The sequence below is a fragment of the Abramis brama genome (genome assembly GCF_963993115.1).
Source record: "Abramis brama genome assembly, chromosome: 10".
Taxonomy (NCBI): Eukaryota; Metazoa; Chordata; class Actinopteri; order Cypriniformes; family Leuciscidae; genus Abramis; species Abramis brama.
Genome location: NC_139972.1, coordinates 34,580,054 through 34,601,513, shown reverse-complemented (window position 1 = coordinate 34,601,513; position 21,460 = coordinate 34,580,054). Strand labels below are relative to the sequence as shown.

General features: G+C 41.0%; 1 protein-coding gene across 1 annotated transcript; it reads right to left on the bottom strand.

Annotated features, from left to right (window-relative positions):
• Positions 1-5,271: 5,271 nt before the first annotated feature.
• LOC311090397 (olfactory receptor 51I2-like) lies at positions 5,272-6,189 on the bottom strand (the record flags this gene model as incomplete). The annotated part of the gene is made up of 1 exon (XM_084125652.1): positions 5,272-6,189. One exon carries the CDS (start codon positions 6,187-6,189, stop codon positions 5,272-5,274), a length of 918 nt encoding a protein of 305 aa, XP_083981778.1.
• Positions 6,190-21,460: the final 15,271 nt, after the last annotated feature.

Genomic DNA, 21,460 nt, shown 5'->3' with positions numbered 1-21,460 from the left:
TTTTTCCCTAAAAGTTTGTTTTATTCTCTGCTTTGTTTGTTTATATTTTTACATATTCAATCAGTCTCATTTTTGTTCAAATAATGAAAAACGTTTTTTTTTTTACAAGATCTTGCGTCATGTTTTTTTAAATTATTTTTAAAAAAAAAATAAACATATAGGAAACTTACCTTTTCAAATGCCGCAGTTGCTGCTGTTTTGTTTAGCCTAATGACTAAGTCATTTCGCGAACGACTTTGAAATTCGACTGGTTTATTTTTGCTGCGGCAGTAATAGGCATTGTGGTTGATTATTTATTAAAGAATTCAATTGATAATCATAACAACATGTAAGCCTATTTAATTCTGAATATAACAAAGAATGCTTAAACCGACTAACATCGGTTAGTAACTGCAAGTCCTGAAAATGTTTTAATTTTACGGTAAATTATTTTAATTTATTTCACTGTTATGTTTCAGTTAATAAATCTACAAACACATTAAAATAACACAAAGTAAATGACAAGTAACCTATTGACATAGCCTTTCTAAATTATAGAAAAACTGGGCACACAATGTTAACGTGTGTCTACTTTGTTTAAATTTAATGAATTTGAATTCGTTTAACCACAATATTTATCTTGAATTTATCTGTGACCTCAGCTCAGATTACTGCCGCGGCAGATTACGTCATAAAGAGAATAAACGGACACTTTTCAAAGTCTGTGATTACAGCGCCACTCAGCGGTAAAAGGCAGCAAATACACATCCCAATTTTACCGCCGCGGGAACGGCGGCGGTAAAAGTCTCATTCTGGTTGGGCACCATCTGTATATCAAAGAGATCACAAGGAGGAGTGGGACTCCACATGAAGACTTTCAGAAACTGTGACAGAGCAAAGGGTGCACATCGGTGGACACATCCTACACATGCCCAAACAACAACAACCAAAGACAGTGATGAAGTGGACACCACCAGGAGGATGCAGGAGACAGGGAAGACCAAGGAAAACATGGAGACAGATGTTTCAAGATCTGAAGAATGTCAGTGTCCCATGGGAAGATGTGGAGAACTTGGCCACGGATCGAATACGTTGGAGGACACTTGTTGCCCAATGTGCCCAGCAAGGCACAGCACTTGATGATGATGTTGTGAGTTTATCCATAACTGTGGGATATTTTTCTGTAAAGAGTGTTGCATAATTAAATGTTAAAAGCATTTTTATGTAATAAGTTCACTGATATGTGGGCATTTCTATGAATAAAAGTATGTCTTTAATAGCAAGCAATAATCATATGAACTTGTTTAAAAATAACATGATTTACATGCTAACGGGACAGTTATCAGCAGTGTAACTGATCTGATTATGACAAAATAATCGAATATATTATGTCATGTGACAAGTCAGATAAGCTTTTCCAATCTTGCAAACAGAGGTAGGTTATGAGTTGTGGAGAGACATCATGTATCATTGGAACATAAACAGACAGGGACCAATTTGTAATAATTTTAATAAATACAATGCAATTAATATAAACTTTCTGACAGTGTGTGGGACATCCGAGAAGGGGCGCAACTGATTTACAAATATCGCAAATAAATATGTACAGGAATTGAGGCAGTAGCCAATGACAGCACTAGGAGTAAAAGCTGCAGGATTGTGTACGAGTATACAAATATGTACGAGTATTGTGTGAATTTGACAACTTGTTAAATCTTGTGAATTATTAAGACTTTGACCAGCAAGCACAGTACGTCAATGTGACGTCAGGAAGACGTTGGACTCCAACTAATCCAACGTCAGTCAGACATCATATTTTGGTTGAAAATGAAAGTCAGGTTGACGTCTAAACCCAACGTTTGTTTGGCATCAAGCTCCAACGTCAGACAGATGTTGAATTTTGGTTGGAATAAGCACCGCAAAAATATATGACATGCATGGCAGCACATTAAATCTGTGAAGATCTCAGCAGAGGAGGATTAAACAACTCCACAAACAGCATTACCAGCTTCACTTATTACTAACCAGATTTACTTGATTTAATTTCCGGTTTAAAGAAATGAATAGTTGTATTTTAAAGTCACCGTGATGGTGGTTAGCGTTTGCTTTAGTTGGATTCTTGACCCTTGACTTTTTAGTATAGCATTTTCTCTGGCTGCTATAATTTTGTGTTTATAAAGCACATTTATTGCGGCAAAAAAGCCTAGAGAAATGAGATTAGGTGATGTTGGCTGTTTATTGATGATGAAGTCATTATAATGTGATTGCCTGAATTCCTGATCTTATTCAGAATCTGATGTTTTGATTATATTGGACTTGTGTTTTTAATGTTGTTTTATAATAGAAGCTATTTAATTTTACAGCATGAGAGCAATGTTGTTTATAAAATATAAAGGATTTCAAAAACATTTAGTGCATTCAATTTTTTCCTCTACATTATTACTTAGCCATCAAGAATCAGTGTATGACTCTAAACAATGGTGACAATCAATGAAATGCTTCATGCTGCAGTGCATGCTGGGTACCACCAATCAAAACGCACCCATATCTCCTAGCATGCATTGCGGCATTACTAAATTATGCAGCTGGATTTTTTGTAGCTTGTTTTATGCTCAGAGTTGATCTGATTATCTGGATATTTTGTTTGATTGTCACCATTGTTGAGATTCATATGCTGTGTCTTGATGTATGTGTGTGTCTAAGTAATGCCATAGATGAAAGGTTTTTGTGCACTAAATAGTTTTAAAAACCAAGTATATTTTTTGATAAAGAACACTACTAGATATGCTGTAGAATCAAATGGCTTCTATTATGAATAAAACAATATTAAAACCACAAGTCCTATATAATCAAAGCACTAGACGCTGAAAAAGATCAGGGATTCACGCAATTACATTATGACAGTCAACATCACCTGATCTCATTTTCTAATGGCGTTTTTAGCTACAACAATTGTGCTTTATAAACACACAATTATTATATTAAAGAGTCAAGGGTCAAGAGCACAACTAAAGCAAACGCTAACCACCATCATGGTGACTTTAAAATACAAAATATGATTTCATTAAAATGGAAATTAAATAAAGTAAATCTGGTTAGTTTTAAGTGAAGCTGGTAATAAGTGTATGGCCATGCATTTCACCTTTTTGTTTGGTTTATTCCAACCAAAATTCAACGACTGTCCAACGCTGGAGCTTGACGTCAAACAAACATTGGATTCAGACATCAACCCAACTTTCATTTTCAACCAAAATCCAACGTCTGACCGACGTTGTAGTCTATATCCTGTGCCTGCTACACAATGATGAAGTGATGTTTCACTCATAGTTACCACAGGCAGAAAACAAAATAATAATAAGTATCAACAGCAAAAATTGAAATGGCTCAGCGATTTACTGCAGAGCAAGTACTGAACATAATAAAATAATAATGTCACTGTCACTTGATGGTGGATCTGGTGGAGAAGCTGTCAGCGATTAAAATATTGATATTTGAAGATGTTGAAAATTATAGTTTTGAGATTATGTTTCAGTTCGCAAATATGAGCCAGATGCTGAATATATTGTGAAATTAGTTCTATCGAGGACAATGATGATGATATAAAAAATCTTCTTAAACTGAACCCTTCCAAGCTCTAATCTCCTGATTGAGTTTTCTATTATCGCGACAGGTAGAGTTCCATCCATGTTAGATATAGATCTGGGATGCTAAAGACCCGAAAATGTAATAATGATTGGCAAAACCTTCATGCATAGTTCACAGAATTTTTTTTTAATTCTGTCATCATTTACTCACCCTCAAGTTTTTCCAAACATGTATAATTGGTTTTTTGTTCTGCTTAACACAAAGGAAGATATTTTGAAGGAAGTTTGTAACCAAGCCATTTTGGGGCACCATTGACTTCCAATACTAAAAATGTCAATGGTGCCCCAAAATAAAAAAATAAAAAAAAATAAAAAAAATCAAATTATGTATCTTGCACTCAAGCAGCCATTACTAATTTGAAAGCACAACTTTAGAACTATTAATGCGGCTTGGGAAATTATTATAGAAACAAACATATACTTGCTATAGGTCTTTGTCTGCCCTGTTTGCATCCCCAATTTGATTAAATGGCAATGAGTGGGAGAATGACCATATGGAAGGCAAAGAAATGCAAAAGCATGTGATCTAGGCGTATATCAAAATATTTTCTAAATGATGACAGGTCTGAGTTTTTCCAAAACACATTGTGGTCAAAACACATGCATACATATAGACAGTTTTTGAACAGCACTTTATATGTATGTTTTATTTTACATGAACAAAAATTGACTGAGTGCACCTGAATGCAAGAAAAGTTCACCCCAAAATAAAAATTATAATATTTTTTTGTTTCTTCCAAACATAGTTGTGTTGTCAAGGCTGTGCAGCACAGAGATTTTATAGTGGCTAAGTGGGTTTAAATCCATCTACTTCATTTCATGGTAAAACTTTAGAATAACGGTCCGTCATTAATAAGTAATGCAAGACTAATGAATAATATTACATTAACACTTCAGCTACTATTTTTAACTAATACAGAAACACGCTTATAAGTTCACTTAGAAAGTATAAGCAAATAATTAATATACTATTTAAATGTACATATAAAATGTACATATGCTGGTTATAAACAGAACAGTGTTAGTATTCTAGCATTTAATCACTTTAATTATTATTATTTCTATTGAAAATAGATACAACTACACCAAATATCATGATTTGTAATTATTTGATTTAAAGTATGTTGACAGCTATTGTTTGAAGTTCTCCTAAATCCTTATTTATACAAATAAGCCAGGTTCAGTCTGACAGTGTAATGCTTTGCATTCAGAATAACACAATGTCAATTATTTTATTTTTAAATGATACAATTATAAAGAATTAGTTACACTAATAGTCTGTCATTTTTAAAAGATTTAATTGAAGCTCATATTCTATAGTTAAGCTATATTCTAGCTATATTAGCTATATTCTATAGTAAAGTTATTAATCCAAGCTCATATGATATTGATGGCTTCTTTATTCAGTCAATTCTGATTGTGTTTCTAAATCCCTTATACATTTTTTTTTTTTTTTTACACAAATGTACAGTATTTACTGAGGAGGTAATTTAAAGGAAATCTGTATATAATTCAGAAGGGTGAAAACTATCACATTTAGCAGTCACTCACAACTAGAAGGTGAGTGACTACTTGATTGAACAATTATCTTTAAATTTCTTCAAACTTGATTTTCTGTGTTACAGTATTACAACAGAAACAAAGCAGGCTATTTGGAGGCTTTTAAAAGATGCCTAATTTTTTGGCGAATATCAGGAAAGTTTAGTCCATAAACAATAGGGTTTACAAAGGGTGGTATAATAATAAATTCAAGTGAAATGACAACACTCAGCGCTATAGGAAGTTCCCCATTCACAAATCGACTCAAAGTGAGCTCACAAAAAATAGCAACTGAGAAATTTAAAAGGATCACCATGTGTGGAATACAAGTTTTATATGCTTTGCTCCTGAACTCTCGTGTGCTTCTTTGACAAATTATAATAATTCTGGCATAGGTATAAAATATAAAACTCAAAGGGATACAAATTGTTGTGATCGTTACAATCAGGCCATAAATATTATTAATATTATTGTTCACACATGAGAGTTTGACAATTTCATAGTTGTGGCAGTACACCTTTAGCAATTTGTTACCACAGATTGTCAGCCTTGCAGTTAAAAGACCACTAATACCAACAAAAGTAATTGGATAAAACCATGCTATAACTATTAGAAAAGTTAGAAACCGTGTGGTAATTATGTTGTTGTAATGCAAAGGTTTACTGATTGCAACAAACCTATCAAATGCCATTAGCATCAATATTGTAAGCTCAAAAGCTGCATATGAGTAAATGACAAAACTCTGTATGAGACATGCTTCATAGGAGATGCTATGTGCATCATAGAGCAGGTCTGTCAATAACCTTGGGAAAAAGCCAGCTGTACCATATACAGAGTTGATGGACAAGCATGAAATCAAAATGTACATGGGCTGGTGCAATTTCTTCTCCAGAATTATGACAAGAATAATAAGAACATTAAAGTATATGACAGCACAGTAAAAAATAAACCCCAAAGTGAAGAAAGCATATCTTATGCACCCAATATTTTCAAACAACATGAAGTAAAAATATGTTCCATTTTCCATTTTCCTTACACAAGGAAAACTTTCATTGACCTGAGGAAGAGAGCAAACAAAGTCCATATGCTTTTAGACCATAAATAAATAAACACACAAACATTCAGCTTAGAATGTTAAGCCACAGTGTCTTATACCATGTAATGTGACCCCAACTGTAACGTCTTGTTTGATTAGTAATATAATAATTAATTCAGTTAAATGAATGGTTAGCACAGCAATAATTCATCAAAGTCTAAGAAAAAAAAATATTGTTGTTGTTGTTTTTAACATTACAAACATTATTAGAAATACCTTCTGTTATATACTCTGAAATGCCCATCATTGCATCTTCATTAAAATTGCAGGTAATGAACTCTATTTGTGTTTTGATTTAGTTGGACTGTGGAGTCACCAGTGTATGCTAGTGTTTTTATACTATCTAACACATCTCAGGGGCCTGTTGTGGCCTCTCAAGTCCTCTGAAGTTTGATCTCACTAACAACACAAATTAATAGCATATATGTTAAACATAAATAAATATAACATATCAATTAATCATAATTCTGCTTTCCAAACTTTCCACTGCAGATAATAATTATTAACTCTTTCCTCACTAGCATTTTTTTTTAAATATCATTATCACAAAACATTCATGGCCCCCAGAGTATGTTGTAGTATGAATGTCTGGACATGCAATATATCAAAAGAAAAAACAGAGCTTCTGCTTAAACACCTTTTAATTCTGGCTTTATGACATATTGGATTCAGAACAATATTCAAAACATAGATGGAGTAGATCGAGTCCATAAACACCCCTACAGCTTCACAGTCCTATAACTCTTCCTAGGTCAACATTTCATTCGGTAATGTTAGGCCATTTTTATTTATATACTGTTTGATGTTTGATGTTCATGTTATTTTCCATGTGGATTATCAATGCTTCTATCTCTTGTGGATGACAAACAGCAGATAGACCCAAGGGCAGAAGAATAACTTGCAGGCTTAGATGACTGATCAAGAGGTGCTTTTACTGAAGAGTCCAAGTTTAAAAGTACAACAAAAGGGAAACAAAAGGGAGCTTCCACAGAAAAAATACAATAAACAAAAGATGAGCAAAAGGCAAATCCAAATGTAATATTTGTGGAGGAACAATAACACACGCAGAGACGGAGCCAAGGTGAGTGCTGTTTACTTCGTAGTACTTCACTGATACAGATAAGTTCTGGGCGAGAGTGCCCCATCCCCTTTACCGTATTTACTCTAGTACTGATACTATCATTACCGTACAGTATAAACTACTACACTCCTTCCCCCTAGATTTGAACCCATAACAAGAAATAACTGTACTGTTATCACTATTTTGTAACATAATATGCAGTGCTAAAATTATACCACATATACAAACCTCATTAACCTAACAGTAAGCACTCAGAACATGAATACTGTATTCATAACTCATCTCTAATGAACACTTAGAGATTCAATCTAGTTGGTGCTGTCCGCTGCCTTTCTGGATAGCGCCGCTCTTGTTGCACTTCCGAAGATGGACCAGCAGCAACATTTTCTGGCTCTGTGCTTTCTACTGGATCCCCACAGCCTGCTGAGTACTCCAAGAAATCATCGTCATCCCTTCTGCTTGGTGAATATGAAGCTTTAGATGCACGCAGGTGATCCACATGCACATTGACTTGACGATGATCAACTTGTACCTCATAGGTCAGAGATCCTCTTCGTTGCAGAATCGTCCCTGAAACCCACAGCTTCTTTGGATGTCTGAAATCCCGAACTAACACCCTCTCTCCCCGTTTAAACGTCCGGAGTGGCTTTGCTCGCTTGTCATGAGCCTTTTTCTGCTGTAGCTGATGCTTGAGCACTACTTCCGATATGTCCGGCTTCAATAATGACAGGCGAGTGCGAGGTAGTCTCTTTAGAAATATTTCAGCCGGGGTGCGCTCAGTGACTGTGTGAGGAGTGTTTCTGTATGTGAACAGGAACCGAGCAAGCCGTTGCTGGGGTGACACAGACTGAGCTTCCAGTCGAGTCCAGGCTTTCTTGAATGTCTGCACAGCTCGCTCCACTGCTCCATTGGATGCAGGATGGTAGGGTGGTGATAGAACATGGTGGACTCCATTATTCTTGAGGAACTGCTCAAACTCTACTAATGTAAATGTAGGGCCATTATCTGACACCAACACCTTTGGCAGGCCATAGAATGAAAATAGGTTTCTGAGAAGATGTGCAGTCTTCTCAGCTGTTGTCTGCTGTGTAGGCAGAACTTCTAGCCACTTTGAATAGACATCCACTACCAGCAAGTAGTGCTGCTTATTGATCTCAGCGAAATCAACATGTATTCTTTCCCACGGTGATGTAGCCCATGACCAAGGATGGAGGGGTGCTACTGCTGGCCTGTTCAGTGTAATCTCACATGCAGCACAATGACCTACAAAGTTCTCTACTTCTTGATCTAGTCCTGGCCACCACAGGAAACTTCGGGCTAATGCCTTCATTTGTGTTATTCCAGGATGTCCATCATGTATATCAGACAATAGTCTCCATCTGAACTTTGGTGGTATAACCACCCTTGACCCCCAGAGAATACATCCCTGGTCTGTAGACAACTGATCCTTTCTCAGATAGAATGGTTTAAGATCTGGATTTGGCACAAACTTCGGCCAACCTGACAATGTCAGATCAAGAACTTTGGAAAGGACTGGGTCATGTCTTGTCTCTTCTGCAATGTCTTTTGCTGACACAGGCAGCTCATCAATGTGTGAGACACAGAGTACTCCGCCTTCATCTGTAGCGTCATCCGTGTCATGATCACAAGGAAGACGTGACAATGCATCCGCATTGGCGTGGTCACTGGATCGTCTGTACTGAATGTCATAATCATACGCCAACAGGATTAAAGACCAGCGTTGCATGCGAAGTGCAGCGAGAGTTGGAACTGCACATTTGGGGCCTAGAATTGTCAGAAGTGGTTTGTGGTCTGTCAACAACTCAAACTTTCTACCGTATAAGTACTTATGGAACTTCTTGACACCGAAAATTATGCTCAATGCTTCCTTCTCAATTTGAGCATAATTCTTCTCACTAGATGAGAGAGTTCTTGATGCAAAAGCAATTGGTTGCTCTTCACCGGATGGAAACACATGAGAAATTACTGCTCCGACACCATATGGACTGGCGTCACAAGCAAGCCTGAGAGGCTTCTCTGGATCATAGTGTGCAAGGCATTTGCTATTCAAGAGACGTTGTTTACAGCCCTGAAATGCATCTTCACATTGTGGAGACCACTTCCATGGTGCTTCAGCTTGTAGCAGCTGGTGAAGTGGGTGCAGCAATGTGGACAGATTTGCCAAACATTTTCCATAGTAATTAAGCAACCCCAAAAATGATCTTAACTCTGTAACATTTTGCGGAGCTGGTGCGTTTACTATGGCCTCGACCTTGCTTGTGGTTGGGTGCAGTCCCTGTGCATCTATTCTGTACCCTAGGTACTCCAGTCTTGCAGGAATGCACATTTGGAAAGCTTGATTCTCACACCATACTTTTCCAGTCTTGCCATCACTTGATCCAAAATTTCCAGGTGTTCTTCCTTTGTAGGTGCTGACACAAGAATGTCATCCATAAAGCCTCCATCTGGGACTCCATCCCATTCAGTATTTGATCCATTGTGTGTTGAAACACTGCTGGAGCTGTGGAAACTCCATAGGCAAGGCGATGGAATCTGAAGAGGCCTTTGTGTGTGTTCACTGTAAGATACTGCTCTGACTCTGGATCTAATTGCAGTTGTTGATAAGCGAAAGACAGGTCTAGCTTACTGAAAACTCTCCCACCTGCCAAAGTAGCAAACAAATCCTCAGCATTTGGAAGTGGATATTCTTCCGGGAGTATGCATCGATTCACGGTCACTTTGTAATCACCGCACAATCGCACTGCCTTGTCTTTCTTTGGTACCACGACAACAGGTGCCGCCCATTCACTCCTTTCCACTTGTGTTATGATGCCATTCTTCTGTAAGCATTCCAGCTCTTTTTCCACTGATTCCCTCAACGCATAAGGTACTGGTCGTGGTTTGTGGAAGATGGGCTTGGCCTCACTTTGCACTCTAATCTTCGCTCTGAAGTCTTTAATCTTCCCATATCCGTCTTTGAAGAGATCTTTGTGCTTTTCAAGCATTGCTTGCAGGGTGAGCTGTTCATTTTTCTCGCCGCCTTGAAGACTGAAGATCTTACCCCAGTTCAGCTTTATCTTCTGCATCCAATTTCTTCCCAGTAGTGGTGGTTTACTGCCTTTCACCACCACAAGTGGCAGCTTCCACTCAAATCCCTCATACTTCACTGGCACTAGAATTTTCCCAAGCACAGGAATGGTTTCTCCTGTGTATGAAGACAGATGAATGGCTACTGGCTGCAGAGAACAGTCCTTCAGTTAGTCATGATAGAGAGACTCTGAAATTAAGGACACAGATGCGCCGGTATCAACTTGCATTTTCACTGGGTTCCCAGCTTCTTCAACTTTGACAAAAATTCCATCTTTTGTTCCTTGAGCGGTGTACACCGTAAACAAGTCCAGTACATCATCTTTACAATCATCAGAGTCATCAATTACTCCAGTTGCATTCACCATTTTAGCTTTGTCCCTATGCTTTATTTTCTTGCAGACTCTTTTTAGATGTCCGACTTTTCCACAGCCATGGCAGGTTTCGGTGCGATAGTAGCATTCAGTTGATTGATGATTGTCCTTGCCACATTGATAGCACTTCTGCTTTTTCTCTGTAGAGAAGCGTTGTTTAGCTCTTCCATCATCCTGCCGGTTGTAAAATGAACTGTTACTCTTCTTGTGATGCCGCCGGTCACCAGAAGTGTTAAAGACTCTGTGAACTGCCCCTTTTGGTTTTTCAGCATGTTCTCTCAATTCCATAGTGTCTTTGTAAGCCAACTCAAGAGCAAGTGCAATATCGCAGGCCTTTTTGAATGTAAGATCTTTTTCAGATAATAGCCGCTTGTGATATCCCTCCCCAGAGAGGCCGCAAACAAACTGATCTCTGAGGGCATCATTTAAAAATTGTCCAAACTCACAAGTGCTCGCTAATGTCTTCAGTACAAGAATGTATTAAGCCACAGTTTCATCTTGCTTTTGCTGTCTTTTGTAGAATCTGAATCGTTCTGCAATCAAAATGGGCTTTGGCTTAAAATGCAGTGACAGGGCACTTGTGATATTGTCATATGACACTTCTGTAACCTTCTGAGGTGCAATCAAATTTTTCAACAGTCCATATTCAGTGGGACCCAAGACACTCAGAAACACGTCTGCTTTCTTCCCAGCATCAATCTCATTTGCTGACAGTCATCTTTCAAATTGTTCTAAATATGAATCAAAATCTTCTTTCTTACTTTCAAATTCTGGAACTCTTCCTATAAATGCCATCTCTTCAGGTGTTTTCTTTATTTAATTTCTTTACAATTTCCCCTCTTCCAGCACACTTCTTCCTATGGCTCCTTCTGTTAATCTCCACTTTTCATTTATAACTTGCTTCGTCTTGCAAGACACTTTTTTTTTTCTCAGTTACATCCACTCACCACAGGAGGGCGCTCATGCGCTTTCATGCGCTGTCCCTGTCCTAGCCGTTTGAGTAGCTAGCAGTCTCGGTTTCCTCTGAACCTGAAAACAGGCGGAATGTTGCCTTTTTTACTGAGTTTCACTTGTCAGATATCTTCAATATCTTTCCTGATGTGGATTCATTAACTCTATTACCTCGTCGCCACTGTAATATTTGTGGAGGAACAATAACACACGCAGAGACGGAGCCAAGGTGAGTGCTGTTTACTTCGTAGTACTTCACTGATACAGATAAGTTCCGGGCGAGAGTGCCCCATCCCCTTTACCGTATTTACTCTAGTACTGATACTATCATTACCGTACAGTATAAACTACTACACCAAAAATACAACAGACTTAGCTTTCTTGGCAAGAAAATTCAAGCATAGTAGGCTCAAGACTAAACACAACTGAAAGAAAGAGGCATGCTTATATGGGCCAACACAAAGAAGCTAATGAGCCCTACAGCTGGGAGAAATCAAATACTAATGAGTAGCAACACAATTAATTCTACAGAAGCTGGGGCCACCTAGTGGCTGGGAGAATCATTACAGGTCAGCGCCAACTAGAGGCTGGGACAGTCATTACAAGCTGTAGCCTTACAGGAGCCCCTCCTCCAGGAAGTGAACCGCCGGATGTAGGTGAGGTTCCTGTGATCCGTCCAGATAAGTAATGGGTGTTTAGCACCCTCCAGCCACTGTCTCCACTCTTCAAGTGCCAACTTCACTGCCAACAGCTCCCGGTTAACGATGTCGTAATTCTCTCAGCTGGGGAAAGTCGAGGTGAGTGATGAAGTTTGTGGTCATTCCTTGCTCTCTGCGACAAGACCGCTCCTACCCCAACGTCCGAAGCATCCACATCGACTACAAAGGGCACTTCAGGATCTGGAAAAGTTCAATTGGTTGTGGAAGTGAAGAGCTGCTTGAGTCGGTCAAATGTAGGGCTGCAACTAACAATTATTTTAATAATTGATTAATCTGTCGATTATTTTTTCAATTAATCGATGAATTGGATAAAAAATTAAATAAAAAATAAACATTAATTTCCAAACCTTTATCCAAAAACAAATCCCAGAAAACTAGCAAATCCTAGAAAACGTTGGACCTCATTGACGAAGCCTGGTTGGGGCCAGTTCAGAACCACCTGAATCTTGCCAGGATCCATCTGGACATTGCCACTAGAGACAATGAATCCAAGAAAAGAGACAGTGGGGACATGAATTTCGCTCTTCTCTAGTTTGACAAATAATCCATTCCTCAGCAGTTGAGATAGGACGAGTGGGACATACTCTTCATAACAACGAGAGAAGATGAAAATGTCATCAAGATAAACAAATACAAACTTGTTTAGCATATCTCGTAACACATCATTAATAAGTGGCGCGTTTTGCTGGATTTTCTTCACATTGTAGCACAATAAACTTAAATTACTCCGTCATTTATGGTCATACAGAAAAAAGAAATATGAAAAAAGAATCTGTGAGATGTCTACTTTTGTATGTGTCCACTGACAATCAAATCAAAACATTATGCTTTTTTAAAATAAAGAAAATAAACAGGGTGTGCTTTCTGCCTCTCCGTCTCGGTGAACTTTTTTTTCTTGAGCACGTCTATAAACTGAAACAAAACTCAGCGAATACTTGTCACACATTTATGAGCCATATATCTTTATAAACATTTAAGTGTGCACTTTTAAATGGTCGGATTCAAACTGAAAACAAATATTCTCTGTTTAAGTAATTTGTATAAAACCAACAAGATGTCCAGTTTCTCAAACCCTTGCTCATTATTTTTGCCCACACGCGCAAAAGAGATTGACTTGCAAATCGTCCACGTGTCACACAACGCGCTCGTTACCTCAAAAACAAAGCACCAAACTTCATTAGTCTCTGCTTTTCATCGAGTTTGGAAGACATTGGATTTACCTCAGAAGAAGAAGAACGCAATTTGAAGACAAGAAAGATGTAAGGTAAGAAAATTTTAATTATATAGGCTATTATTGTTGCATAAACTTCACATTGCAGTTGAACTGTTGCTAGATATATGGTGAATATTATAATATTTAGACCCGTGTTTACTGTTAAATACTGTGTTTGTGGATATCTGCTCAAACGTAGATATGTATAATATGGTAACCATAATGTTTCATATTTTGGAGCGTGCTGTGCGTTTGAATGTTTCATATTCAAAACGCGTTGTGCGTTTGAAAAGCAAAACGCACCAAACAATAGGCTTCATGTTTTTACTCCAATCTCATTTCATAACATCATGGAAACATTTGAAGTAACATATGATAATCAATATATTTTTCTCTTGCGTAGTTGTTACTGAAGTGTTCCTTTTTAACGATTTATAGGCTGCTATAGGTTATTGTTATTATTATTATTTTATGCAGCACTGCGCATAGCCTATGCCTACAAGGCACAACAAACCTGGTGTTCATTATATCTTGTTGGAAACATTTGTGTGTGTGTGTATTGTGTGAATTTTAAAAAGCAATTTTAACCAGAAAAATCTAAAATCTATTCCCAAAATCGTGCAGCACTACTATGGAGGCAGATTAGTCTCAAATATAAATCACGCAAAAAACATGATTCACAAATGCGTAGACAATTTCACATGCATGAAACCTAATTCACGTACACACAAAAAAAATCCACGTGCGTGAAAAAAAAATTTTTTTCACAAAAAGCAATTCACATGCGCAAAATAAATTTATATACTCATAAAATACATTTCACAAATGCAAAACACAATTCGTAGATATACAACTGTGCACAAAAACCTTTGAATGTTTAAAATGTACGAGTGTATGCATGTGAATGTGCAAATCGTCATTCACGTACGAATCGCCTTAGATATGTGTGTGTGTGTTTTTGAGACTTTCCTGGCAGCATAACACTCGTAACACAGAGCAGAGGGCGGGCCTACCTGCATGTTACATCATCAGCTTTCGACCAGTTCATGGCTGAGCAGAGGTAAGTGCAGTTAATCGTTCATTTCTGTGTTTAGAAGTTAGAGATCAGTTGAAGCAATAGTTTATTAACTGCTGTTTAGTCCACATGTGAATATAAACATTTATTTTTAGTATTGATGGATTTTCATGTCCTGTCCACCACACATTCAACTGATGATAATGTATGTAATGACGTGCATATATAGGAGACATGTTTTGATCTGCATATATTATGTAGTTTTATTGTTTCAGATTTCCAAGACAGATGATGTATGAAGTTGCAGACAACCAGTACTGTTATCTTACCATTTCTACTGTAATTCTTTGAAAACAGTCATGTTGCAAGCCATCCATTTTGACAGTTGTTTCAACAAGTGGTTGAAAGTGATGCATTGTTACTGTATTAATTTGTCTCCTGCGGACTATATGTACACGCTTTAGGAATAAAGCCTTGCTATGCATGCATTATTAAATGTTCTTGTAAGAATTCAGACATAGATTCAGACATAGTTTAATTTGATGTACACGTTTTATTAATTTGAAAGTTTCCGAATCCTTTGGGAATAAAATATATAAAATGACTTGATCATGATTAATGTTCCTGTTACATATGAAGATCATGAACTGACAGTCTAAACTGTGAAGCACAATATTCAGTACAGAGAAATATACGTCTCTTCAGGAGTTGTGAGATCCAGTCAGAGTGTACTTTGCTTTTAAAGTATATAAATATAAGTGCAATACATCAAGTGAAAAGTTAAAAAATGCATTGTGTTCAGTCCGGTCATCAGTAGACCTCTCTGTTAGGACATATAAGATTTTGTCCTGATATTTAAAGTACTAAAACCCTATAGTACAAGAGGTGCAGACAGAGGACGTGGGAAATTAAGTGATGGTATTTGAATAGAGTTTACTGAGTAATCTTAGTCGCATAATCTTAATTGCCTTTCTATGATAAGTACCTTTGTCTTATCAGCATAAAATCAGATTTGCCTATTTTACTAGGCAAAGTAAAATTAATGCTTCACAATATTGTCCTGTGAGACCTTAAGATGACAATAAAAAACCTTATTTAAAAACCTTGAGATTAGAATACAGCACAAAACATAAGGAAATGCATGTCGAATATATTGGTAACACTCTACAATAAGGTACAATAACTAAGTTAACATTAGTTCATGTATTAAATAACCATGAGCAATACATTTGTTGGCTGTGTTTGTTAATCTTTGTTAACGTTAGTTAAAAATACAGCTGTTCATTGTTAGTTTACAGTGCATTTACTAATGTTAACAAGATTTTAATTAAGTATTAGTAAATGTTAACATTAACAAAAAATAATAAAAAAATGGCTGTTCACGTGCAGTTCATTATTAGTTCATGTTAACTAATGAAACGTTTTAATAAAGTGTTCTCTTACGAGAGGTTCAGTAAGTCCTGCAGCTGGGTTTACTTCGAATGCGCCCGCTTCAATGCTGGCTAAAGTCGGAAGTGCCCCGCAAAGCATGGATTTCGGGCCGTGCACCAGTCAGAGTGACTCAGCGCTGTGTCTCAGCCCTGCAGCCCTGGCTGGCGGCCGAATGGTATCAGCGGGGAGTGACGATGGGGGTCATCGCACACCGCAAAGTGGTCTCGACAGACGCGTCCAACATGGGTTGGGGAGCGACTCACGAGGGCAGTCCGATTTGCGGCCCATGGTCGAATACGGAGAAAAACCTTCACATAAACTGTCTAGAGATGCTGGCGGTCGAGAAAGCGCTGAAGCACTTTCTACCGCTTCTACGGGGACACCATGTGCTAGTTCGCTCAGACAACATGTCAGTGGTGTCTTACGTGAACCGCCAGGGCGGAATCAGATCCAGAACCCTGCGCGCTCTCACAGAGCGCCTCCTATCCTGGGCTCAGGGCCCGCTGCGCTCCCTAAGGGCAGCTCATGTACCCGGTCATCTGAACGACGGCCCGGACAGACTGTCCAGGGACAACGTTCCCCCAGGGGAATGGTCTCTACACCGCCAGACGGTCCAAACGCTTTGGCGTCGTTTCGGCGAAGCGGAGATCGACCTCTTCGTCGCGAGCGAGAACGCTCAGTGCCAGAGGTTTTTCTCAAAACACGAGGACGCGCTGGCCCAGACCTGGCCCAGCGTTCCGCTGTATGCGTTCCCCCCGATCTCGATGCTGCCTCAAGTGCTAGCGAGGATCAGGGAGGCGGACTGCGCAGTGCTCCTCATAGCTCCGCGCTGGGAAAACCAACCATGGTTCCCCGAGCTAATAAGACTGGCAGACACAGCCCCATGGCCGATTCCGGTGAGGAGAGATCTTCTCTCTCAAGCCCGAGGATCGATTCTGCATCCCCATCCAGAGCACTGGTCTCTGCATGCGTGGGAAATCAACGGATATTCGTTGATCTGCCAGAAGGGGTAATTAACACGATCACGCAGTCCAGAGCCCCCTCGACGATGCGGCTCTATGCGTCTAAATGGTCGGTGTTTAGCAAATGGTGTGTGGAAAAGGGTTCTAATGCTCAGTCCTGTGGAGTCCCACAGGTATTAAACTTTCTCCAAGAGATGTTGGACGCGGGCAGGTCCCCCTCCACGCTCAAGGTTTACGTCGCGGCCATAGCAGCGTTCGCCGATTCGGCGCGCGGCCGCTCGCTGGGCAGGAACGAACTCATTAACCGCTTTCTGCGCGGGGCCAGGAGGATGAACCCTCCTCGGCCCCCGTCAGTCCCTATTTGGGACCTGTCTCTGGTCCTAGAGTCCCTAAAAGTGCATCCCTTCGAGCCTTTGGACTCTGTGGAGTTGAAATACTTGACACTTAAAACCGTTTTTCTGCTAGCTCTGGCTTCAGTCAAACGAGTGGGTGATTTGCATGCGCTGTCCGTCAGCGCGTCGTGCCTCGAGTTTGGACCTAACGACTCGTTAGCCATTCTCAAACCGAAGCACGGTTATGTACCCAAAGTGTTAGGTACTCCCTTTAGGGCTCAAGTCATTACCCTATCGGCCCTGCCGTCATCCGGCAGTGAGGAGGGTGTTAACCGCCTTTGCCCGGTCAGGGCGTTAAGGTGTTATGTCATGCGCTCTGCAGCCTTCAGGCTCTCAGAGCAGCTTTTCGTCTCGTTTGGAGGGCGCGCTAAGGGTCGCGCCGCCTCGAAACAGACGCTATCCAGATGGATAGTGGATGCTATTGCAGCAGCATATGCGTCAAAAGATTGGGCTGGTGGCTTTAGAGGAATGGGCATCAAGCTTGGAGGTGGCTGGTCATGAATAAGTAGGTGTCTTCAGTAACTCGGAAAATGAACAGAGAGAGATACCTGAAATACCACAATTAGTGCCACAAGCAGTCACTACCCTAGCGGTCCAATCTATATGTGGATTGTGAAGGGATAACCATTGAGCACATCAGGTCCACCAATCGTTTAAACCCTAGGCATTTTGCCATTTTGTCGAGTTCTCCACTGTTGCTTAGTTACCTATGATCACACGCGTGAACTCGACAATCGACTACTGTGGACTTCGACCGAAAACAGGAAGTAAATACAGGTATGTGCGCTGGCTGAATTAACATCACTTTTATTCATATCTTTTACATCTAATGCAGTCAGATTCACCGTGTTCACTCTGAAGGAATCAACTCACATGGCTGGGCACTTGTAATGACACATCAAGGATGTTAAGAGGCTAAAAGCAGGTTTAAAACTTGCCCCATTTAAGTCAACAGGGTGCAAATTTTAAAAAGAGAATAACACGGTGTAGGCAACACCGATTTTTGTCGTTGTTCTCTGTACTGACAGTACTCCAAATTTACAAAATAATGAGCTCAATGTTAAAATTGACCGGAGTTCTCCTTTAAGGCCCATTTCCCGAAGGAAAATGTAAATGTTCTCACGTATTGCCTTATTTTTACTAATACAAATATTTGTTCCTTGCATTGTAAGTCAATTTGTGAAGTAAGTGCTGGCTAACAACATAATAGAACATTTTTAAATAATTTTGTAAAGAATTGTATTATATATTACAAGTATATTTTATGTACTGTTGGAACTGATGTATTGACAGGAATATGGTTGGCAAATTTAAAAGACAGGTAATGCTTGCGTAGACAGGTAAATCTATTTGCGGGTATAGATTGGCAGTTATTTCAAATTAAGGGTCAAAAAGCCTTTAGAGAGCTTGTTAACACTGCTTCTCTTACGAGAGGTTCTCTCGTATTGCGTAAGTTGCTTACGCATCGGGAAAGTCTTCTTTCTTCGAGATCTGAAGCCAAAAATTATCCTTAATTTTGTATTCATTGTCAACGCAGTGCGGCAGCCGGCAGACCATGGCAGGCTGTATAAGCGTGCTCATTGGCTGCTCAGCGGCAACTGCTTAAGCCTACCAGTGAGCCCTGTGTGACGTCACATCCAATGAGGGCGCTTCGCACCCTCCACACCCCTCTAACCGTCAAGATGGGTGTGGCCAGTGTGTATATAAGGAGGGCTCACAGGCTGAAATATCTGATTTTCTAGTCTTCAGCGAAGCTCTACGCATCGCTGGATCTTGAGAGCTTAGGACAGCGCCTGAGGAAGCCGGACGCCTTCGCCGCCTTCAGCCATCCGTGCCTGCTACGCTATCCGGCGACATATCCTTTTATTACTGCTGTGTGTGTTCGCCCTGCGACACACACTTTCTCTCACTGTTCTAAAAGAGCACGAGGCGTTTTTGTCAAAATGTCTCGTTTTTCCTGCGGCTCGTGCCGCGCCCCGCTCAGCAACGGAGACCGCCACCTCATCTGCGCTCTCTGCCTGGGCCGCGAGCACGCCGCCACCGCACTCTCTACGGGCGGCTGCCCCGAGTGCAAAGAACTTTCAATGTTTCAACTTTCGACTTGAAGTTTTCGACCAAGCTGTCGCTCCGCCTGTCCCTGCTGGGCCGCGCAAGAAGAAGCGCCGCTCAAAGAGACCACCGGAGACTGATGTGACTGAGGAGCTCACCGGAACCTCTCCCTCAAGCTTCTCTCTCGCCCTCTCCGCCCCCCCCTCCCGGCCGCTCAACCGCCGGCTCTCGCCCGTGCCGCCGCCGCGTCGGGATGAGGCGAATGAGATAGACACCCTCCCTCTGTTCGAGCCGCGCTACTGCGCCGCTCACAAGGGATGGTAGAAGCGGACGATCTCGGAGCGAGCTTCCTCTCCCTCTGTTCGAGCCGCGCAAACTGTGCCGCTCACAAGGGATGGCATAAGCGGACGGTCTTGGAGCTCTCTTTACGTTACAAGAAAGCTACTCCGTCCTCGCGCGTCACTCACCGGCGAAAAGGACCTCTGTGGCCAGACCTACCTCCATTTCTCACACATTTCTCAGTCCCCTCTTAAGTTCAGGCGACTGGAATTGTTCATATCGCAGTATACGAGCCTGTTATAAATACACGCACGCCTCGCTCTAACCAAAAGCTAATGTATTCTCCCCTGTGGCTCAGTGGCGGAATCTTAGGCTTTCGTGCCAGAGACCCGTGTTCGATCCTAGCTCTCGTGGCAGTTAAAAATTTATGCTGTTCGCTTCTCCGAGCTCGCGGCCAGCTTTTCTTACATACAGAAAGCGAACCCGCTCTCCCCCTTGTTGGGCCGCGCAGATTGCGGCGTTTACAAGGGATGACAGAGCGGACGGTCACGAGCAATGTTCAGCGCGCGCGCCTCATTTACCGACGAAAAGAGGAGAGAGAGTGTTTTAGTCCCGCTGTGGCCGGACAAACCGCCAATTCTCACACATTTCTCAGTCCCCTCTTAAGTTCAGGCGGCTGGAAATATTACTATTGCAGTAAACGAGCCTGTTTTAATACACGCACGCCTGCAAACAAACATGAGGTCGCTCTCTTATATCCTCGCGCTAACTGAAAGGTAATGTGTTCTCCCCTGTGGTTCAGTGGCAGAATCATAGGCTTTCGCGCTAGAGACCCGTGTTCGCTCTCGCGGCAGATAAAAATTTATGCTGTTCGCTTCTCCGAGCTCGCGGCCAGTTTTTCATAAATACAGAAAACGAACCCGCCTCTCGTACCACTCCTACTCATGGTGCTCGAGTATTTATGAGCGTCTAAACACGAGGGAAGAAAAGACGGTTAAGTCCCGCTGCGGCTGGACCACTACCAAAGCTTCACGCTCTGTCAGTCCCCGTTGCCACGGCTACTGCAGATGTTTACCTCGCAGTCAACGAGCCGGTATATCTACCCGCTCGCCTGCGCGCAACCACCGTTCTCACGACGACCCAGAGAAATCTCAAATGAGCATAATGTCTGGTTGCACGGCTCACGCCGTATGTGTTTCAAATGCAGTGAATGTGCCCACGTTTCCATGTTCACCCCTGCACACAAGCACTATAAATCCCGTGTCTCTCACAGAGCCCACTCTCATAAAGCAGGCAGAAGCCGCTTGAGTGTTAAAAGTAGGTCACGTGTCCACCTCACCGTGCCCACACCTACTCACTGCCTGCTCTGTCACACGGCCTCTCACGACCGGTCATGTTTTAAATGTAAGTCCTGTGCCCGGCCTCGAGCGCTCACACATACTAACGAACATTTCGCCCCCGACGCCGCCCTCGCGCGTCGCGCCTCACACTATATGTTCCCCGTCCAAAGCCACCGGGACACTGTGTGTAAAACGGCCAGCTATCGCTGCGTGCGATCCGCCGTATCTAAGCACCAAGAGCGCGCGCGCTGCGCCCACCCCTCCGTTTCGAGCTCTCGAGCCTGCGACGCGCGGCGATCAGAGCCCGGA